The sequence below is a fragment of the Eubalaena glacialis genome, chromosome 1 (genome assembly GCF_028564815.1).
Source record: "Eubalaena glacialis isolate mEubGla1 chromosome 1, mEubGla1.1.hap2.+ XY, whole genome shotgun sequence".
NCBI classification, from domain to species: Eukaryota; Metazoa; Chordata; class Mammalia; order Artiodactyla; family Balaenidae; genus Eubalaena; species Eubalaena glacialis.
This window is the reverse complement of record NC_083716.1, coordinates 173,724,218-173,744,945: the sequence shown is the minus strand read 5'-3', so window position 1 is coordinate 173,744,945 and position 20,728 is coordinate 173,724,218. Positions and strand designations below refer to the sequence as shown.

General features: G+C 37.8%; 1 protein-coding gene across 1 annotated transcript in view; it reads right to left on the bottom strand.

Annotated features, from left to right (window-relative positions):
- Positions 1–20,728, bottom strand: part of CSRNP3 (cysteine and serine rich nuclear protein 3) — a 68,308-nt gene that overhangs the window by 9,195 nt on the left and 38,385 nt on the right. Inside the window, exon 2 of the mRNA XM_061201105.1 lies at positions 9,045–9,304. Within this exon, the coding sequence (XP_061057088.1) occupies positions 9,045–9,304 (260 nt within the window). The remainder of the gene's footprint in view (positions 1–9,044; positions 9,305–20,728) is intronic.

Below are 20,728 nucleotides of genomic sequence, written 5' to 3'. Positions count from 1 at the left end.
TTAAAAGGTGTTCTTAGTAATAAAATCTCCTGGTTATTACAAAGTTCTTAACACATGTAACAATGACAGGGGAAACAAGAATGTGAAAGAATAATTCAATTCCACAAACACTGATTCCTGCCTATTATAATGATGATGATATGTATAATGAATGGCCCAAGCTATCATATATTGAAAACCAGGTACTGAACTCCCTCCATACTTTATATAAATTATCTCACCTGATTTGCAAACAATCTTAGGAAGTATTTTTACAGTTGAGAAAACTGGAGCTTTTGTTTTTGTTTTTGTTTTGCAACAGTGCTTTTTTCTTTTTTTTTAAATTGATCTTTATTGGAGTATAATTGCTTCACGATACTGTGTTAGTTTCTGTTGTACACCAAAGTGAATCAGCCACATGCATACATGTGTCCCCATATCCCCTCCCTCTTCAGCCTCCCTCCCACCCTCCCTATCCCACCCCTCTAGGTCATCGCAAAGCACCGAGCTGATCTCCCTGTGCTATGCTTCTGCTTCCCACTAGCTAACTATTTTACATTCGGTAGTGTATATATGTCAATGCTACTGTCATTTGGCCCCAGCTTCCCCCTCCCACCCCGTGTCCTCAAGTCCATTCTCTATGTCTACATCTTTATTCCTGCCCTGCAACTAGGTTCATCAGTACCATTTCTTTTTTTTTTTTTTTTGGATTCCATATATACGCCTTAGAATACGGTATTTGGAGAAAACTGGAGCCTTGAGAAGATAATTTGCCAAAGTCTAGTTACATAGATAATTAGTGATTGTACTGAGAATCAAACTCAGGTCTATTTGACTCCAAAGCTTGAGCCAGGCTCACAAGACCAGTTTGGAGTGAAAATTCTTAGAGTAATAGGAAACCTGTATAGAAGAAAAGAAAAGGATATGGTTGCAGCCATGCTCTAAGAGCTGATCTCAGCACAGTAGGGCAGGAGGCAAAGAGCAGACAAGCTTCCTTATAATTACCTCATTCAGAAATAAAAAAAAACTATGACTCATATACAGAGAACAAGAGCTCAAAAAAGAAGACAGGAAGCCAGCTGAAGATATGACATTCTCACCAGTTAGCATTTCCTTTGAGTTTATATTTTGTGGGCTTGCGGAGGTGTTCTTTCTAATAGATATGCCAGCAAAAGAAGCTGGTCCAAGTGACAGCTACCACTGTTGAAATAATGTGTTACTTTTGATTTCCTCAGCTGACTTTTAACTCATTTACCCTGGCCTGCGTTTAATCAGCATAGTATGCTGCCTAATTTTGTAGTAATATATTAGTGTTGGTAATTGGTTTTATGTGTATCTCCCTCATTATACTGTGAATACATTGAGAACAAGGACCATACCTGTCTTGCTCATAACCCTGTCTCCAGCACTGTGTTAACTGCAACCTCATACTAATTGATTAATAAATATTTTTGAATGAATGAATGAATATCCTTAATCACTATGCTATGCTGCCAGCCGCTGTACTAGGTATCAGGGTTTACATATGTATAACAGTGCTTCCATCTAAGTAGCTTCTAGCCTGCTGGGGAGATGACCATGTAACAAATATGATACAGTGTGGTAAGTGCAGCAAAATATATGAGCAAGTTATAGAAGCAGTGGGAAGGAGGAAATGATTGACAAATAAAATGGGAGGGGAGATACAAAGACACAAAGTAGAATTATTTACTTCTTATTCTGATTCCACAGTCTCTATCAAGGAGAAAAACCTTTAAACAAGAAATGGGAAAACAGCTAGGAAGGATTTCATGTAAAAACAAGAGGTGGGAGAGAGTGAAAGAGTACTCAGCTGTTTTATGTAAGAATACCCAGGCCCAGGCTATTCATGTTTCAGAGCAATGAAAAAGCTTAAAGTTATGATTGCTCAGTCAAATATCTGTGAAGAGTCATAGGGAAAGGAATTAAAAGGTAGTCAAAATGCAAGTGAATTATTATTTTAAAAAGTGCTAATTCTAGATAAAATTCCAGAAAAGATGATTTAAACAGATGGTCTGTACATGTGAAAAGAGGGAACAGTGACTGTTGCCTGGGCTCACTAGGGAGAGAATGTCCATTTGTCAAATTAAAGCCCATGGAGAATCTTAACATATAAAACAGACAAAAGCAAGAGTGAGGTACCCAGAGCCCTGACCCCATGGAACATAATTAGAAAACCAGTGATCTAGTCTTGAGATTCTCTGACAAAATTTCTTATGTTCTGTACATGGAAGGATGGAATACAAGATGATTAATAAGGGTATGGTTGAGTGCATGGATTTTTAGTTAGTTGAAACGTTGAAAATGTTTCAAAGAACAGCGATGCTCGGCTCCTTTGCACCACCAATAAGGGATGTGGCACCTATACATCCGATTGGCAGCAGTGACCCACCTGGCAAGGAATCTCCAGGGAGGTCGCTGTGGGGTGGTGACAGGGAAGTCTCCCCCTTTTCCTCTTGAGGGTCACTACTCTGAGAAGGTATCCTGAACTTGGCCCTGTCTTGTTAAATATAGTTTTTAAATAATATATTGGATGAATAACTAAAAGGCAGGCCAATCGCATCTTCAGATGACAAGATTAGGTTCATTAAAATAAAAAACAAAACTTTATTGATCCCTCTCTGTACACCATGTCTAGCACTAAAGAGGATTCTTGCCCAGGAGATGTTAAAAATTTTTAATTTATGTGATGATGCAGACCTGATTTACCCGGGTTTTGTGTGTTTGCTTGCTTGTTTTTTGTTTGTTGTTGTTGTTTTACTTACCATCTGCATAATATGAACAAAAAAATTGATTAAGGTCCAGAAAGCTACTGTACCTTTAGTGTATACTGTGGATAGAGTATCCACAACTTGGGAGAATGTAATGTAACATACTGAACAAATCCCACTAGGAGTACAACGTCCAGATCAAGTACCATATTTTGAGGTGCACATTAATAAATAGCATTATATCCAGAAGATGGTAACTAAGGCCATAAAGTGTCTGGAAAAGAGCAGGATTAGTGAAGAGAACTAGGGATGCTTAATCTTATAGAACAGAGACACATGGAGCCCATCCATATAGCCTATTATCAAATATTTGCGTGTCCATCAACACTGCTTTCAAACACTTGGAGTTTGGAGAACTGGGACAAGATTTATTCTATGTCCTTAGAGGCCAGAATTAGGGTCAAAAGGTATAATTAGATGATAGCAGTTTGATCAACAGAAAGAAGAGCTTTATAACAATTTACAGCTACAAAATGGAATTGGCTTTCTCAAAAAGCAGTGTGCTTTTATACGTAGTAGTGTATGTATGTTAATCCCAACCTTGTAATTTATCCCTCCCCACTTTTCCTCTTTGGTAACCATAATCAACTATACTACAATAAAATTTTTTAAAAAGCAGTGTGCTTTGGGTTGCCAGAGATGTGTAGTAAGAGGCTGGATATACAAATCTGCATTTTTATATGCAAATACACACACGACATGTATTTGATGACAGGAATTCCTGGTTACATGCTACAAGCTGGATAGATAACCTGGTCATTAAGGTCTCTGGCAAACTGAAGTAAAACATTCATATCATTTTGATATTCAGTCAAATCTTATAATTCTTTGGCTCATTAGTTGTTAATTGCAGGTGGCAAATTGGAACCAGATTAATCATGTCCTTGAAGAACCAGAAATGTTTGGTTGTTTCGTCAGCTAATAAGTATTTCAACAACCTTGAATTTACAATGAGTCTTTGGTTTACATATCACCCTAAAAGTCACCAGAAAAGATGATAATATCAACAATAAGGCATATAAATTTTTCATACATTCCTTTATCCTCTCTTCTGGTTCAGACAAACATTGCCTCTTTTAGCGGCAGCTAATAAGCTAAATGAATCCAAGAGTGTGCTGATAAATATTTAACAACTGGGTCTCTGAAAAAAAAAAGGGAGGGGTGTTTCTAATTTGTTGTCGAATTTGTTTGTCTAATTGTGCTGTTAGTTTTGTGTTTGGCAAGTCACACGGTGTGAATACTCCCATCATGGGTGATTTTGAGCTACCATGGGGAAGAGATGAGCACTATCCTCTTTAGTGAAGAATATTTACAAGCTGGCTACAGCGCACCGCTGCATGAACCCCATATTTTAATCAGGAGAATCAGTTCAACAGATTTCTCCTCCATGAGAAGATCAATGTTTACTGTACAGGAAGAATGTAGAGATGTGATTACATATGCTTAAGTTTTCCATTTAAATGAAAATACCAGCAATATTTTGAAAGAACCTATTCTTAAATATATTGCATTTGCTCAGGGCTGAAGCCCAGTCTCTCAGGATGCATCACTTTGGTTAGGTGTGTCTTCTCTGTTCTTGTCAAAATAGGCTGTACATGTGACATGGCAAATGGAAATCAAAGTTTTGCATTCAGTGTTGGAGCAGGCCTCCACTGAGGGATGCATTCTGGAAGCACTGGTACTAAGTATGCTCCTGAGTAATCTCTACAGAGGCTGACAAAGAAGTTCTGTAGGAATAAGTGGAGTTTAAAACTACCAAGATCAGCAGATTCTGACCCGTCTAATAAGAACTGTAGTGTAAGGAAATAGTTAAAGCCACATCCCCTAATTTGGAAACTATAGGTTAGAGATATTCGGTGTCAACCACCTCTCACAAACCTCTAATCCCTCCTATCTCCTAGGTATTTAAGAACTTTACCTGTAGGTTAGTTAAATCACAAGACTCTTAAGAGGATACAAGGGGCAGGGCTGGGGGTGAAGAGGAAGAATTATAATATTGTACAGGTAAATTTCTAAATGAATAACACACAGTCATAAATCTAAGATTTGGGGTGAAGGAGATTTAGATAGAGATATTTTCAAAGTTGCTCCTTAAAGGAAGAGTCACCATCTGGTAACTCTTTTTTTATGAAGAAAGACAGCAAATAACCAAGCATTAGTCAAGGAACACATGAGAAAACAGTACAACCTTGGAAAGCCTCTGGAAATGGTACAAGAGTAGAGAAAGCCTTGATCTTAGAAAGGAGAGGAAAAACAATCAAGGTTGAAAAAACATTGAGAAAGAGAGTCCAGTGAAAGCTGTGAAAACTAAGGTACATTTCCTACACCAAGGTAGTAGAATCCAGTAAGATATAACCCCAGAGGCGATTCGAATGCCAAGGCTCTTTTGAAACATATAAATAGACGCCTAATGCATTTTACAGACCCAGTCTATATATTAGACAATAAAGTCTAATGTAATTGTTCAACAATGTGGTGCAGATGATGAAATCTAAGTACTTAATTTGGAAAAAAGGATAGTATTAAGATGACTGCATTGATTACTGTGAAGAGTACAACATGTTTGAATGGGCTTGACAGGGAAAAAGTACTGTGCTCTGTAATTTAGAAATCTAAAGCTAGTTATTTCTTCTAGAAACATGCACTTTATTCAATAAGCTTTCTCTATTAATTGTTTCTAGGCAATGTTTGGACAACACCAATGCCAACAACAAAAAAGACACACTTGAACCCCCAAAATAAAATTGGATTTGTTCTACAGATCTAATTGCATATATTATTTCTTAATATATCAAACTCATAATTTGATTAAGAGATGAATCACTAAATAAGAAGACATTTTACAATGAAGAGCTAAATTTCTATCCTATTTTGTTTCCAAAGAAACATAAAGAAACATCAAGATGCGTGTCTGTGTTCTTTTTACTAATCTTTCACTATGAAGGCCCCATGGGAGGAGGTGCCGTTGTATAAATGGGCTCACTATTTAGAACCTAGAGAGACACCCTGGAAAGACGCACAGGTAGAGTGGAAAGAGAAACTTCTCCTTACTCTTCTGGGGCTGTTGGTTCTGAAGTAAGTAGGAAGGAAACTACCCAGTTCCAAGTCCAGTGAGTTTCCTAGCAAGGGCTTAGGAAAAAGTTTGATACTGAGAGCTTTGGAAAGTGTTTTTTGTCAGATACTGCGTTCTCTCTCCTTACTCAATGGGCAGTTCACTGTCACCCACAGAGGACCACCTCCAGGCAAAACCGAAGTGGCAAAGTTCGTCTTTAATAATCCTCCCTTTCCTCTTTGGACCCCTCTCTCTGCTACTGACCCTCTCTTGCTGCTCCAGCCAAAAAGTGGAATCAGTTTAGTCACATTTTGTTGCTTATGCCAGAGGTATATTTCAAAACAAACGTCACATTAAAAGTGAAATTTCAAGTATCAGAGTGAAATTTTTGGATAGGTAATGTTTTTGGATAGCTAATGTTAGATTTTGGGTAGTTAAACCTTAGACAAGCATAGTCAATGATATTTAAAAACTCATAAAAGTTAATACACTAGAGGAATCACAATTAAAATATATGTTTTCCTCCATTAATTCCCCCCAGATTTTTTTAGCCAGTGAGTCCACATTGCTGTGATCTTTCATTAGTTTTATGTGACATGTGTTTCTGAGTTTTTGAATACTTTCAGTATAGTGAGGCTTAGATCAGATCACCTTAGAATCCCATTATCTTTTTGCTTGATATTCATTTGGAAGGAGTGATGATGTCCAAATGCCTTTTGTTTATATCTTCACCAAAAGGGAAAGCTGCATGTTTTCAGTTATCAATGACAAACCAAGACATGACACCCACTCGGATGAATGCCTCTCCAACTTCCAAAACTAAGCACAATGACAAAAGTGAATCAATAATAGAAGCCTCTTTTTTGCTTCTTCTTTAGCTTGTTAAAAATAAAAGGGTAGAAGTAACTGAATACAAATTATAGTATCAGAGTATATCATTGCCTGGTATGGAGGAAGGACCCTGCAGGTGTGTAGCTCCCCTAATAGTCATCGCACGTACAATGTGCTTCAAAGGTCACCACAATAAATCTTCTCGCAGATAGAATTACAGTCCCCCAGCAGTTAAAAAACCACTGCACACAGTACCAAACCCCAGAAAGGGATGACTCCCTATAGGTACAGAGATTGTCTTTCCCAACACCTATAGGGAATAATCAATTAATTTTAGAATAGTAAGGAACAAGATAATAAAACCAGTTTTCTATTGAGTGAGTCAGTTACTTAACATCTTTGTGCTTCTTTTTCTTCGGCTGTACACATGGTCTCATAATTTACCTACCAGTGGGGTTTTGTTAGGGTTAAATTAAATAATGTTTATAAAATGCCTGGCAAATAAAAATCACTTAATGAATAGCAGCCATCACTATTGTTCTGCCAATATTTGAATCTGGAGAATGACTTCACCCTTTGGGTAGGGGGTAGAGTTGGTTTGCAGCGGGTTAGAAAGGCAGAGGGTGGATTTCAGAAGCAAATCTGAGCATTATCATTAAATTAGGCTACATGCAAAGCAATCATGGAGAACAACAGTGACAGTGTCTTGCTACCAAAAAATCTTAAGAGACTTTCATTGAAATCTGTCAAAAATACCACCAAAGGAAATATGAGACACACTTTAGGCTAGGTTGTGTCTAGCTTCATTTAAGCAACTGCCTTCTTGTAAATTGGGAGCACAGCACATGCATACATTGCAAAATACATAAAAACAAGGTGTTTTGAAACACGCATCACACCTCTGCCAACTGACTTCATACTGGAAACTAAAGGTACAGGTAACACAGATGTGCTTACGGTGCTTCTGCTATTTAACCAGTGATCCTTTATGTTTAGCACTCTGGATTTCCTAAGAAAGATTTCCTTTTTCATTAGATAATGATGGGAGAGCATTTTCTACAGATTGATACGCTGATGGATCAATACAAACATAAAGAGTGTCTCCGCTTGAGGAAAAGGTTTTCTGAGCTGTGTTTCTCTCCACTTAATCTCTAAGGTGGCACAACAATAGTTATCTCCACCTGGACCTCTCCCAGACATCACTTTGATAACTCAAAAGCCTCTCAAAATAGTATCTCCAAAAACGATCTCATTATATAACCACCACACTGCTCCACCCCACCCCCCCCGCCCCCCGGCCTGAACCTGCTTCTCTTCCTGGATTCCTTGTCATATCCTCGTTATTGAGAAAAGTAATATCACCCACAACCCATTCAGTTTTGCAAGCCAGAAATTCAGGAGTCATTCTTGACAGTCCCCCTCTTTCCCTTCCTAATCCAACCCATCATCAAGGACTGTTGATTTTATTTCCTAAATTACTCCCTCCGTCCATCTCTCTTCCTCTCTCTACCATCAGTCTAATCTAACCTATCAACATCTCTCTCCTGGATCACTGTAATAGCCTCTTACCTGGTCTGACTCCATAAGCTCCCCCAACATGGCTGCCCCTGCCCCGAAACTATCCTCACATCATAGCACGAACCGAATCACATTACCCTGCCACCCCCAACCCCATGCTTAAGACTCCTGTACGACTTCTGATGGCATCAGGATGAAGAGGAAAAAAGTGCCTTAACCAGACTTACAAAGCCCAACCACCCCCCCACCCCCCTTCACGGTATTCTACTCTCTTCATCTCTGCTCCAGCCATGCTAGCCTCTGTGTGCTCACCGTGATTCCTCCTGCCACGAGGCAGCTCCAGCTCTCCCTGCTGCCTGAACCACTCTCGCCAACCCTTCCTGTCTAACTATCTGTGCAGATTTCAGTTCAATTGTCACTTCCTTGAGGAAACCTTCCTTGACCTCCGGACCACAACAATTCCCTGTTACTTACTTTCATAGCACCTTGCAACTCCCCCTCATAGCACTTCACGAAGACATGATTTTATTTTGTCTACATGATTAATATTTGTCTTTCCTATTGTTATGTAAGTTCCAGGAGAAAAGGGACCATATCTATGTTTCATACTACATAGCCCCAGCCCAAGCACAGGGTCTAGGATCTAAATAAATATTTATAGGATGAATAAGTAAACAATGTCAGGTAAATTTTCTGCACTGCTTTCAGTGAAGCGACCATACTGCTTTTGCTTTAAAAAAGCCTCAGCAGACAGTGTGTTGTGGAAAATGCCCAGTTTAATCTGTGGATCTAAATATGAAAATGGTTAATGCAACCAAAGTGAGGTAAGGATGGGGGTTTGGCAAAAAAAAAGTGAGCGTCTAAGGTTGTTTTACCTTTAGCTTTAAAGAATTCAGTTTTTCCTCCCTGAGGTGTTCTCTCAGCATCTCGCGGTGGACCCTCTCCTGCTCCCTGGCAAATTCGCCCAGGGTGTACTGGCGCACGCTGTTGTGACGGCTGGACATGCCCAGGGTGCTGCCGCCTTGGCTGGGCACGCTCGTGAAGCCCTGCCTCCTGGTGAAGTAGTACACGGTGACACAGCTGAAATGTACATTCTTCGCCCTCAGCCGCTTCTCCCTTTTAAGGATGGAGGAAGCTGAAAGGGAAAGAGACAGTTCAGTGAACAGCCAGGGCAGCAGTCTTCAGAGGAGGAGAAGAATTAGAAATTGCCACTCGATGATCTTCAATCTATGGTCAACCTTTTCTGGCTGGGAGACACTAAAAATGTGGTCTCTCAGAGTTGGCACTGATTTCTCTTTCCTTTCCTCTATTTTCTTCCAGCTGTGGCAGAGTAGACTTTTAAGTCCTTCTATAAAGGTAGTCTAAGCAAACTTTTAGGAAAGTTGCCCGTAGTCTGTGGCAAACAAATCCTTTGGCTCTTATTTTGATATGGAAGGCATCTGGCATGAAAAAAATGTCTGTTTCTAAATTTTAGAAAATTCCAAAAAGCAGTAAAAATTTAAACAAAAAAAGGCTCAAAGGCACCATTTAGGTATTTTTATAACCTAAATCTAACCAAGCTTTCATTTGATGAAAACTCCAGTAAATAACATTACAGACAGTGGGATTTTAATCCAAGTATACATTGAGAAAATTGAAAACGTCATGAGATATATCAGAACCTTTATTACTAGTTACAGGGAAATCAAGATGCACAGAGCACCATGGAAGGTTGAGATACACACTGTGTTTGAGAGAAAGAGAGCTACACATTATAATCCTGACCTTTTGGAGTTGGAAGACATGCTAGACATCATCTAGCCCAGTCTTTTTATTTTGTAGTGAAGTAACCCAGTCTTGCAGAATTTGAGTTATTTCTTTCACGAAGAAAGAAATGAATGAAACAGACAGAAAGAAACAATGGACTCCTTGGATGTAAAAAATACATATATCAGCTAACATTTATGGACTTTGCAGAGAACTTTACATGAATTATCTCATCTTATCCTTATAACTCCTTGTGTTGAAATTACCCATGTCTCCATTTGAGGAAACCAAACCACCAAAGGTTAAATAACATGGCCAAGGTCATATAACTAGTGGTGAAACTGGGATTCGCTATTCAAGAGCTCAGTCTTTTAACCATCATTTCACAGTAGAGAGCTGAGGTCATGCTAAGGGAGCTGAACAAGGCTGAGATTTGGTGTCACACTGCTTCTGGTAGATGTCAAATGCTGCAGACTCCAAAGATGATTTTTTGGGGGGGGGGGTTGTATATCTCTTTTAAAAAAATGTTTTATTTTTATACACTTTTTAAAGGTTTCTTCCCATTTACAGTTATTTCAAAATATTGGCTATATTCCCTGCGTTGTACAATACATCCTTGCACCCATTTTACACTCAATAGTTTATACCTCCCACTCTCCCATCCTTTTATCATCCCTCCCCCCTTCTCCACTGGTAACCACTGGTTTGTTCCCTATATTTGTGAGTCTGCTTCTTTTATATTATATTCACTAATTTGTTGTATTTTTTAGATTCCACATACAAGTGATATCATATGGTATTTATCTTTCTCTGTCTGACTTATTTCACTTAGCATAATGCCCTCCAAGTCCATCCATGTTGCTGCAAATGGCAAAATTTTGTTCTTTTTTATGGCTTACTAGTATTCCATCATATATATATACCACAGCTTCTTTATCCATTCATCTGTTGATGGATACTTAGGATGTTTCCATACCTTGGCTATTATAAATAAAGCTGCTATAAACATTGGGGTGCATGTATCTTTACGAATTAGTGTTTTTGGTTTTTTTGGATATATACCCAGTTCATATGGTAGTTCTATTTTTAGGTTTTTTTTTTGAGAAACCTCCATACTGTTTTCCACAGTGGCTGCACCAATTTACATTCCCACCAAAAGTATACAAGGGTTCCCTTTTCTCCACATCCTCCCAAAATTTGTTATTTGTAGACCAAAGATGATTTCTATTTGGAAGGCTGTATAAGCAATGAAGGAAAAGTGAATACAGCATCACTTTGGATTTATATAAGAATATTCTTTCAAGGGGGTTCAAGTTCATTTATCTCATTTTTCCCCCATAAAACTTTCAAGCCAAATACAGAGAGGCTGCTATGATACATCTCATTTCAAGGATTTATTTATTCAATAAATATAAACCAAGGGCCTAGTATATGCCAGGCACTTTCTAAATGATTGGACATACTGGTGAAAAAAACAGATGGTGATCCCTGCCTGTATGGAACTTCCACTTCCAGTGATGAGAAACTCAGACAGAAGAAACAGACTCAAAAGATTACAGAGCAAGAGAAGTAGGACATTTGGGCAAGAATTTAGCTTTCCCAACTTTCCCTCCTCTTTATTGCTTTACTTCTCCAGAAGAGATTGCCAGGAAGCAAATGCTTTCAAGCATGTACGTAGTTTTCCCATTTATTTATGTACACGTTCACGGCAAAATACTTGTACTCCTGGCAGCAGTGACAATTTTCAACTTAGATTTAGAAGCTCTGATCTGCTTCATAACTGTATGTTTAAATCATCTCAAAACAGAGAAGAATTTGTCAAAATGTAAAAGATCACTGTAGAAAGCAAAATTCAATAATCTGCCCAGTAATCTGCTACCCTATCTGACAACCTCATCCGTCACCACCTTACAGCAGGCTAGAGCCTCTGCTTTTTGGGTGATAACTTTCAACCTATTTTACTCTTAGTATCATACAAATGATGCCCTGAAGACATTATCTTTCAAGGCCATAATTTACAAATGAAATAAAAACATTTTAATGTACTCATTTAAAATAATTACTATAAACACCTCTGATAATTTTATTACTTATTTTTTAGACAATTCATAGTACTCTAGAAAAATTTCCTTTAAAAAAAATTTACTTAGATTTTGTACCTGTATTTTTAGATTATAAGAATTCTTCATGGACTTCCCTGGTGGCGCAGTGGTTAAAAATCCGCCTACCAATGCAGGGGACATGGGTTCAAGCCCTGGTCCAGGAAGATCCCACACGCCACGGAGCAAATAAGGCCTGGCACCACAACTACTGAGCCCACATGCCACAACTACTGAAGTCCGCACACCTAGAGCCCATGCTCTGCAACAAGAGAAGCCACCGCAATGAGAAGCCTGCGCACCGAATTGAAGAGTAGCCCCGGCTCGCCGCAACTAGAGAAAGCCTGTGCGCAGCAACGAAGACCCAACGCAGCCAAAAATAAATTTATTTAAAAAAAAAAAATTCGTCAACCTTCTGGATGAATCTATTGTACCATCCTTTCACAAAAAGTCAGATTACACTTTCCCCAAAAGACAGTTAAGAGATGTTTTTCCAAGGCTTGGAAGAAGACAATAGTGGCAGAGAGCAGGAGCCCTTTACTTGGGCTCTTGGCACCTCTAACACTGTCAAAGTGCACTAGGATTAGTGCTTCTTCCTATCCCTAGGGTTTATAATTCAAACATGTGCTTATACTTGTTTTAGGACTTGCATATTATAAGTAGCACTGTAGAAACAATGATCAAAAAGCCTATGGGATATATTTAAAAGGAAGGCTTTGAAATGCCACAGGATCAGGCTTATGAAGGATATTTTAAGTGTGGCTTTCCTAAACTTAGGAGCCACTCACGTCTCTTTTCTGATGATTGAATTGGAGTCCTAGAATGGGCTCTTGTGGGCTATCTCCTGTCTCCAGGCCCCGATTTGACTAACACCACAGAATGAAGTTATCAAAAAAGAGTCTGTGTTCTTCAAGTCAGGGAAAAACAGATTAAATTCACTCAGCACATCTGCCTTAGGGAATCCGAAACCTCCCTGATATACCTACCTAGTAATTTGTGCCCTTTACAGAATGATTGAACTCAACTTTGTGTCTCTACAGAGTTCAGGGTTCATTTTACTACCGTGAGGTCAAGAGCAAGAAGAAAGAGGAAGGAGAAGGTGGCTTTCATTACTGCTCTGAAAAATAACTAGTGTGTTTTCATACACAATGCTAATTTTTTGTTGCCTCTCAGCTCCTCTTCTTTTATCCCGTTCACCATTACCATCCTGAAGCAGAAGTGTCTAAATGCAACAGTACTATATATCCTGCCCAGGACACAGCTTTTGGGACGACCATTATGGTGGTACAACAGGGCATACTGGTGTTGCTGTAAAATGATCACATATTATGGAGATAATATTGACCCTTGTAAATTAAAGGAATAAAGAGCACAGAGTAACTGACATTAGCCATCTGCAGAAGCTACCCAACCTTAAAAAATGCTTTTAAAAATGAGTGAAGAAGAGAGCTGAGAAACTGACTAATTCACAATGGCAGGGTCAGAATATAAGTAGATAAAATAAAATAAGCTGTACCATACATTATAATAAAGAGTTCATGATCAGAGTGGATTAAAAATGGAAGCCACTTGGGATTAGCAGATGCAAAGTATTATATGTAGAATGGATAAAAAACAAGGTCCTACTGTATAGCACAGGGAACTATATTCAATATCCTGTGATAAACCATAATGGAAAAGAATATGAAAAAGAATATATATATGTATAACTGAATCACTTTGTTGTACAGCAGAAATTAACACAGCATTGTAAATCAACTACACTTCAATAAAATAACTTAAGAAAAAATGGAAGCCATAGTGCAGTCACTCTGGGGCCAATGCTTGAGTAGCAATCTAGTTACTCTCTTAAGGCACACCTGGCTCTTTTAGTGTCAACAGCTATCAGCAAAGCCCTGGTATAGCTGGAAAGGCAGAAAGCAGTAAACAGAACTATGTATTTTGGCACTAAAGTTGGCACGTGGAGGTTGAGAGTTTATGGTCCAGTCTGATGCTAAACAAGGGGTAAATTGTGGAAAATATTAACTCTACCACCTGGGTCTGAAGTTAATAGTATACTTCTATGTGCTATGCTCAAAAGGAAAATACCAGGTGATTTGTAAGTCAATATTTTGAGTTTACTTTTCATTTATTTGGGGGAAATTTAGTAGAAGCAAAGTAAGATTGCTGAAATTAATTTGTTGATCTTGGTAAATCCTGGGCAATAAAAACTTGTGTTTTTGCATCATACAGGCCAAATTAGTCAGGGGCTCTGAAAGTATGCATGTTGTTTCTTATCTTTTGAAGAACAAATCAAGATCAAATCAGTTATGAAATCATGCATGAAAACTAGCTTTCAAACAGAAAATACAGTTTCATCAGAAAATATTTTGCATAGAAATTAGCATAACAGCTTAGATATTAAATCAATTTCCAATGTTTAAAATTATTAAGATTAAAAAAAAAATGTCCTCAATCTTCACAAGTGACTTCTGCAAATTTCCTGTGATCATATTCTCACATCGTCTCCAGCTTGACATGATTGTCAAGGTTGGCCCCTCTTGATCATGGTGTCACACACACGGTCTCAAATCTTAACCACAAGTAAGGAGTGAAAATGGATCTAGTAACCAAGAAACATAGGAGTAGTTCCTTTGAAAATGAAGGCAATTTTGCTATCAAAAGCAATCCCTCCTTGTTCTCATTGTCCCCTTTTATTCCTTTAAGTCACATTCTCAAGTTTCTCAAATATATTTGCCCCAGTTGTGCTTATTTTGTTACTTTGCTCAAGTAAGGTACTTAGGGCCGTAGTAAATCATTTTAGTGGGAGCAATTCCAAAAGACTGATAAGAAGGAAATATCTTAAGGCATGGGTAAATGAGAGGCAAAATGAAAGTAAAGACTAATTGGGAATATTTTCCTTCCAATCATGAACAAAATCCAAATTACCTTAAGTATGTAACATTAAGTGATGGCCAAATCAATGTTATGGTATTTTATATGCAGTATGTTATTTTATACTCAGTTATGAAGGATATAACACAGGCAAAAACAATCACAAAGGAAAGAACGAGACTTTCCCAAACACTAAACATGTTAGAGACAATATTGGGGTATTCCCAATATTTTGGAATTGAAGTGCTTTGCATTTCCCAAAATTTCATCAGAACTGAGACAGTCAGTAAGTGTAAGAAAATGTCAGAATCCATCAAAGAGCAAACCAGGGGCTTTTTTTTCTTTTACTACTGACTTTATTTCTGTGAAAGCAGCATTCAAAAGCAAAAATCAAGGAAGAGTAGCTCCGACTTGAAGTGATACTCAAGATATCAAGTCTCAATTTGTATTTGGTTTCCTATAGTGTGAATGATAGCTCTAAATGCTTTGCAAATTGTAGCACATCTGTCTCTCCAGCTCCTAAATGCCATTCCTCCCCATCTCGAACCAACCAACCAATTTATGTATTAGTAAAGCAGCAAATAGACTGGCGAATATAAAATATGATAGACATACATAAGAACCAGTCGTCTTCATTCTGATGTCAGTCCTTCTGTAGAGGAGGACTAGGTTTATAATTTGTAGACAAGATTAGGCAGGTTAACCGTAAGTATTTTCCATCCTATAACAAGATGAAAATATTCACCAATGGATTACTTTTGAGACTAATAATGTCTTTTGTGCATTGCAACTTCTGAGTGAAATAATTCAAGATGAGACCCTTTTGGTTATATCCTTAGTTTACAAAAAGAAAACAAAACAAAAAACCCTCTCACAGGGCTTCCCTGGTGGCGCAGTGGTTGAGAATCTGCCTGCCAATGCATGGGACACGGGTTCGAGCCCTGGTCTGGGAAGACCCCACATGCCGCGGAGCAACTAGGCCCGTGAGCCACAACTACTGAGCCTGCGCTCCTCAACAAGAGAGGCTGCGATAGTGAGAGGCCCGCGCACCGCGATGAAGAGTGGCCCCCGCTCGCCGCAACTAGAGAAAGCCCTCGCACAGAAACGAAGACCCAACACAGCCAAAAATAAATAAATAAATAAATAAAGGAGTTCCAAAAAAAAAAAAAAACCCTCTCACATAAGACTGTGTGATAATACATTTTCTATCAAGATATGTAAAAATATTGTATATGCATTTAAGCAAAAAAAAAATTTTAACAAGAACAGAAATAATATAAAAAGATGACCCTTGAGGCTAAAGCTTTGTTTTGGATCATGAACATGCATGTCACGTCATCATCCACTGAGTCTGTCAGCTACGTCCACACAAGCAAGCACGAGATCTGTGTGGAGGGAACCAGCTCTCTCCTGAGTCTCTCCTGACAGCTACAGCCCAGGCCACTCAGCACACTGCAATTTGACATTATAGGGGTGGTTTAATAGTGTAATCATCTACTTGCAATCCTCAGCTTGAAAAAAAATAAGGTTTATTGTCCAGGATTTTGATGTAAATTCAGAAAGCTGCATATAAAAATTAAGTGCAAACTTCGACCTTCCAGCTTTGATGTCATAAATAATTAAGATGATTAACTCACAAAGAGTGGTTGGTCATTTCTCAGAACTAGCTGTTTTTCATTCACACATTTTTATTTATTAAAGGTGCCCCCTGTACTTTCCCCCTAATTCTTGTGAGTAATCTAAAAAAATAGGGAGGAGGTCATTTTGTTCTCATACTTGTTAGGACAAAAGGAATAAATATAATAGTTTGGAGTTATAAACTTGAAATTAAAAAATTGGAAGAAACTAGTAAGGACCTAGTGTATAGCACAGGGAACTCTACTCAATATTCTGTAATAACCTATATGGGAAAAGAATCTGAAAAAGAATGGATATATGTATATGTATAACTGATTCACTTTGCTGTATTCCTGAAACTAATACAACATTGTAAATCAACTATACTCCAATAAAATTTTTTTAAAAATTGAAGGAACAAAAATTTTTTTTTTTTTTTTTTTTTTTAATTTTTATTTATTTTATTTATTTATGGCTGTGTTGGGTCTTCGTTTCTGTGCGAGGGCCTTCCCCAGTTGCGGCAAGCGGGGGCCACTCTTCATCGCGGTGCGCGGGCCTCTCACTATCGCGGCCTCTCTTGTTGCGGAGCACAGGCTCCAGACGCGCAGGCTCAGCAATTGCGGCTCACGGGCCCAGTCGCTCCGCGGCATGTGGGATCCTCCCAGACCAGGGCACGAACCCGCGTCTCCTGCACTGGCAGGCAGACTCCCAACCACTGCGCCACCAGGGAAGCCCAGGAACAAAAATTTTAAAAAGAAATCATGTTCTCTCTTTTATGAAATCTTAATATATAGTTGACTTAGCACTGACCCTCTCCTGCTTACACTAAACTGCTGTTCCACTGAAAATGTGATGTGACTTAGAAAGCGCTAGCCATCAACATCAAATGCAGTTAATACTGGGGATGGTGAATTGTTAAACTAAAACAAATTTAGATTAAACCGTAGATGAAAATAGTACCACTAACTGAGCGATCTACCAAGTTTCATTCTAATTTTCCTTTTTCATCAATTCATCCATCAAATAGTACTAGGCATCATGAATCTTGGAGTTCTAATTCTATATTTGACATGAAGTCTTCCTTCTGGTCTTTATATGATAAATTGTGTGTTTATATGATACATCACTTAAAGTTTACACATTAAAATCCTTAAGCAAAATATTCGAAAGACAGTATAATATAAAGTGTTTTGCTAAATCTGGGCCCTGCATTCTGTTCAGTTCTGCCCCAAACAGACTGGAAGTTGGGAAATTTCTTTCCTGTTCCATATATTCAACTGGCCATCTGACCTTATTACTAGTGAGAACAATTTCACAGAATTGTGATCAATATTATCACCTCTTTTCTCTGTTCACACTATGTATATTCTTTTAGATAACATTAAAATTTTCCAAGGAACCTAAGATTTCTACAGAGCTGATATTAACATTTACATATGGAACATTCATTATTACTGAGGTCTTTATTGTCTTCTCATTTTTAAAGAATGCTTCTTTATTATAAGCATACAGTATTACTAATGAATTAGAGAAAATATTATCCTATCCTGATACCTGGAAAATAATAAATTGTTAGATAATGTACTTAATTCAAAATCTGAATTCTAAACTTGCTGATCTCCATTATACAGATTAGATTAATGGGCACCTTCATTTCTCAGTCTCTCCATTAGTATTTTCAGAATTACGTTTATCTACCTCACAGGAATATTATCAGAAATAATTACCTTTGTTAAAAGCCTTAGGAATCACAGATGGAAAGCATTACATATGCAGACTACTATCTTGGTATTGCTGTTAAACCAAACAAAAAGTGTGTTTCTTTATTATTATCAGTGAGAAAATAAGTACCACCTAACTTCCCAGCTTGTTCCTTTAATCTCTCATATGTGCAATTAAACCCTAAAACTTCATGCTTAAGAAATATATTTCTCTGCTACTAAAGTAACAGCTATTTCCAAAATATATAAACTTAAACTCTCATTTTATTAAAATCTCAACATGGATACCATCGTAAGACCATACATACCGTTTCTTTAATTGGGAAAAAAAGGTGGTCATTACTAAACATAAATATTCGCAGTTCTGGCTGCAGTCCAAGTTGTAAGCACTTTCCTCTGCTGTCTCAGCAATTCTCCTGATGTCAAAGACACATTAAAATAAATGGGAACCATATGGGTCCGCAGCAGAATACCCACGCTCTTACAACGGAGAGGGCAATGCAATTCATTACCACCATCGGAGAAATATTTTGGGGATATAGAATATCTCAATGCAAAATAAAGCTGCATGAGGCAGGCCATTTGATTAAAATGCTCACACAATGACAGAAGGAGACATTTGCTATTCTTTGGCTCTACTAACCTGTTTTGCTGCTTTTTACATTTTCTCAGTACCACCGTGAGCCTCTCCTGTTAGAAGGATTAAACAGCATTTCCCACCTGCTCAATGACTTTCCCACACAGTATCTCATCTGATCCAACAATATAGCCCCATCAAGCCTTGATAATCTTGATAATCCAGGTCAGAACATCACTGAAGAACAATAACAACAAAACAAAGCAAAATCCTCTAAAACAACAAGAGCAACAAAACTCTTCTAAGATCAAGTCATTCTGGAGAACAACACTGGGTCAAAGATAGTACACTTGAACTTTGAACTTTCCCAGGAAGGATGAAATCTGGAATCACATTTTTTTTTTTTTACCCTTAAGCCTAAGAAGTCTTTATTATACTTATCCCCAATAAAAATCCAAATCATTAAAAACATAAAAGGAAGAAATTCATCAATGCTGTATTATTGGCTCCATATGTTAGAAATTCTAAATTTCAAAAAGAGATCCAGAGCTGCAGAGTTGGGATTAAAGCAGAGGCTGGGAAGGCAGCTGGGAGGGGGGCAGCTGGGGTTACTGAGGTACCTTCTGTTTCCTGGTTGTCAATGAGTGACTTGGGAGGCTTGTAAACGTCAAAAAAAAAAAAAGAAAAGAAAAGAAAAGAAAAACTTTATGATTTTTCTACAAACATACATATTTTTTGATTGAGCATATTCTTCAAGTTCTCATAATCCTCTCATTGTCTGTTTTAACACTTTTTAAAACTATGAATACGGAAATCTCTAAAGTATCACGTCGGGCATAAAATTACTACCCAATATCTAACAGTACTAGAAAAATAAATTGAGACTCAGCTCAAATGCCAACTTCAGGAACACTTGCATAGAATCCCTAAGATGAGGTAAATGCTCTTTCTACACATTTCCAGAACATCTCTGCCTTGGTACAGATAATATGAGTGTGTGTTTCTCCTCCACTGCCTGGTAAGGACCTAGGGGGCAACGACTGCATTTTGCTCCCTGGGGAACCCTCAGCGTACAGCACAGAGCCGGGCACCGAGGACTCACTCGATTAATGTCTGTGTAACTAAATTCAATGAATGAATAACTGAACTATGGGCTAAATAAGTAAACATATACATTTCCTAAATATATTTTCCTTAATTTTAAATGATAAGATGACATTTGACAGTTTTCCCCTAAAGCCTCATGGTCAGCATCTTCCTTCCTCACTAATTTCTATTCACTTTATTTTCCAGAGACATCTTCCAATAAAAAACATTATATACTGAAAAGGGGACACATCGCCCTCATGGCTTGAGGGTACACATAACTTTTGTATTACAAACCATTTGAAATATGCTATATTTTACATTTCACTAGACCTAACATAAAAAACAAACCCTGGCACCATAATAAACCTCTAAATAATCCATTAATAATGAGTTGGTAAACCCATCTCTAAAAAGCAAGTAGCTGGTAGGGGAAAGAGTTATCTGAATATTATAAAACGGTTTTGAAAGAGAAATCCTGTTGATAAAATATCACTAATTGGTATTGACCTCTGGCAAAAACAGGATTGAAATTCGTGCCTTCAGCAGTTCATTAGTGATAGATCTACAAAACAATTCTGTCTCTTAGTATTTAAATTGTTATCTTTGCCTTAAAGTAGTTACTTACCTTAAAATATCATATTGCACAAGATTTATTAATTTCCTATGAAATTTTATAATAACAGCCATATTCTAAGTCATCTAATTTTTCTCTTTTTGTTGACAGTGGTGATTAAACATAAGTAAAAACCATGGTTGATGAACTCCTGAGAAAAGTTACAGAAGCAAGCAAGGAGGATTTAAATTTTTATTGAAATATGAAAGCAAGATAGAATTGA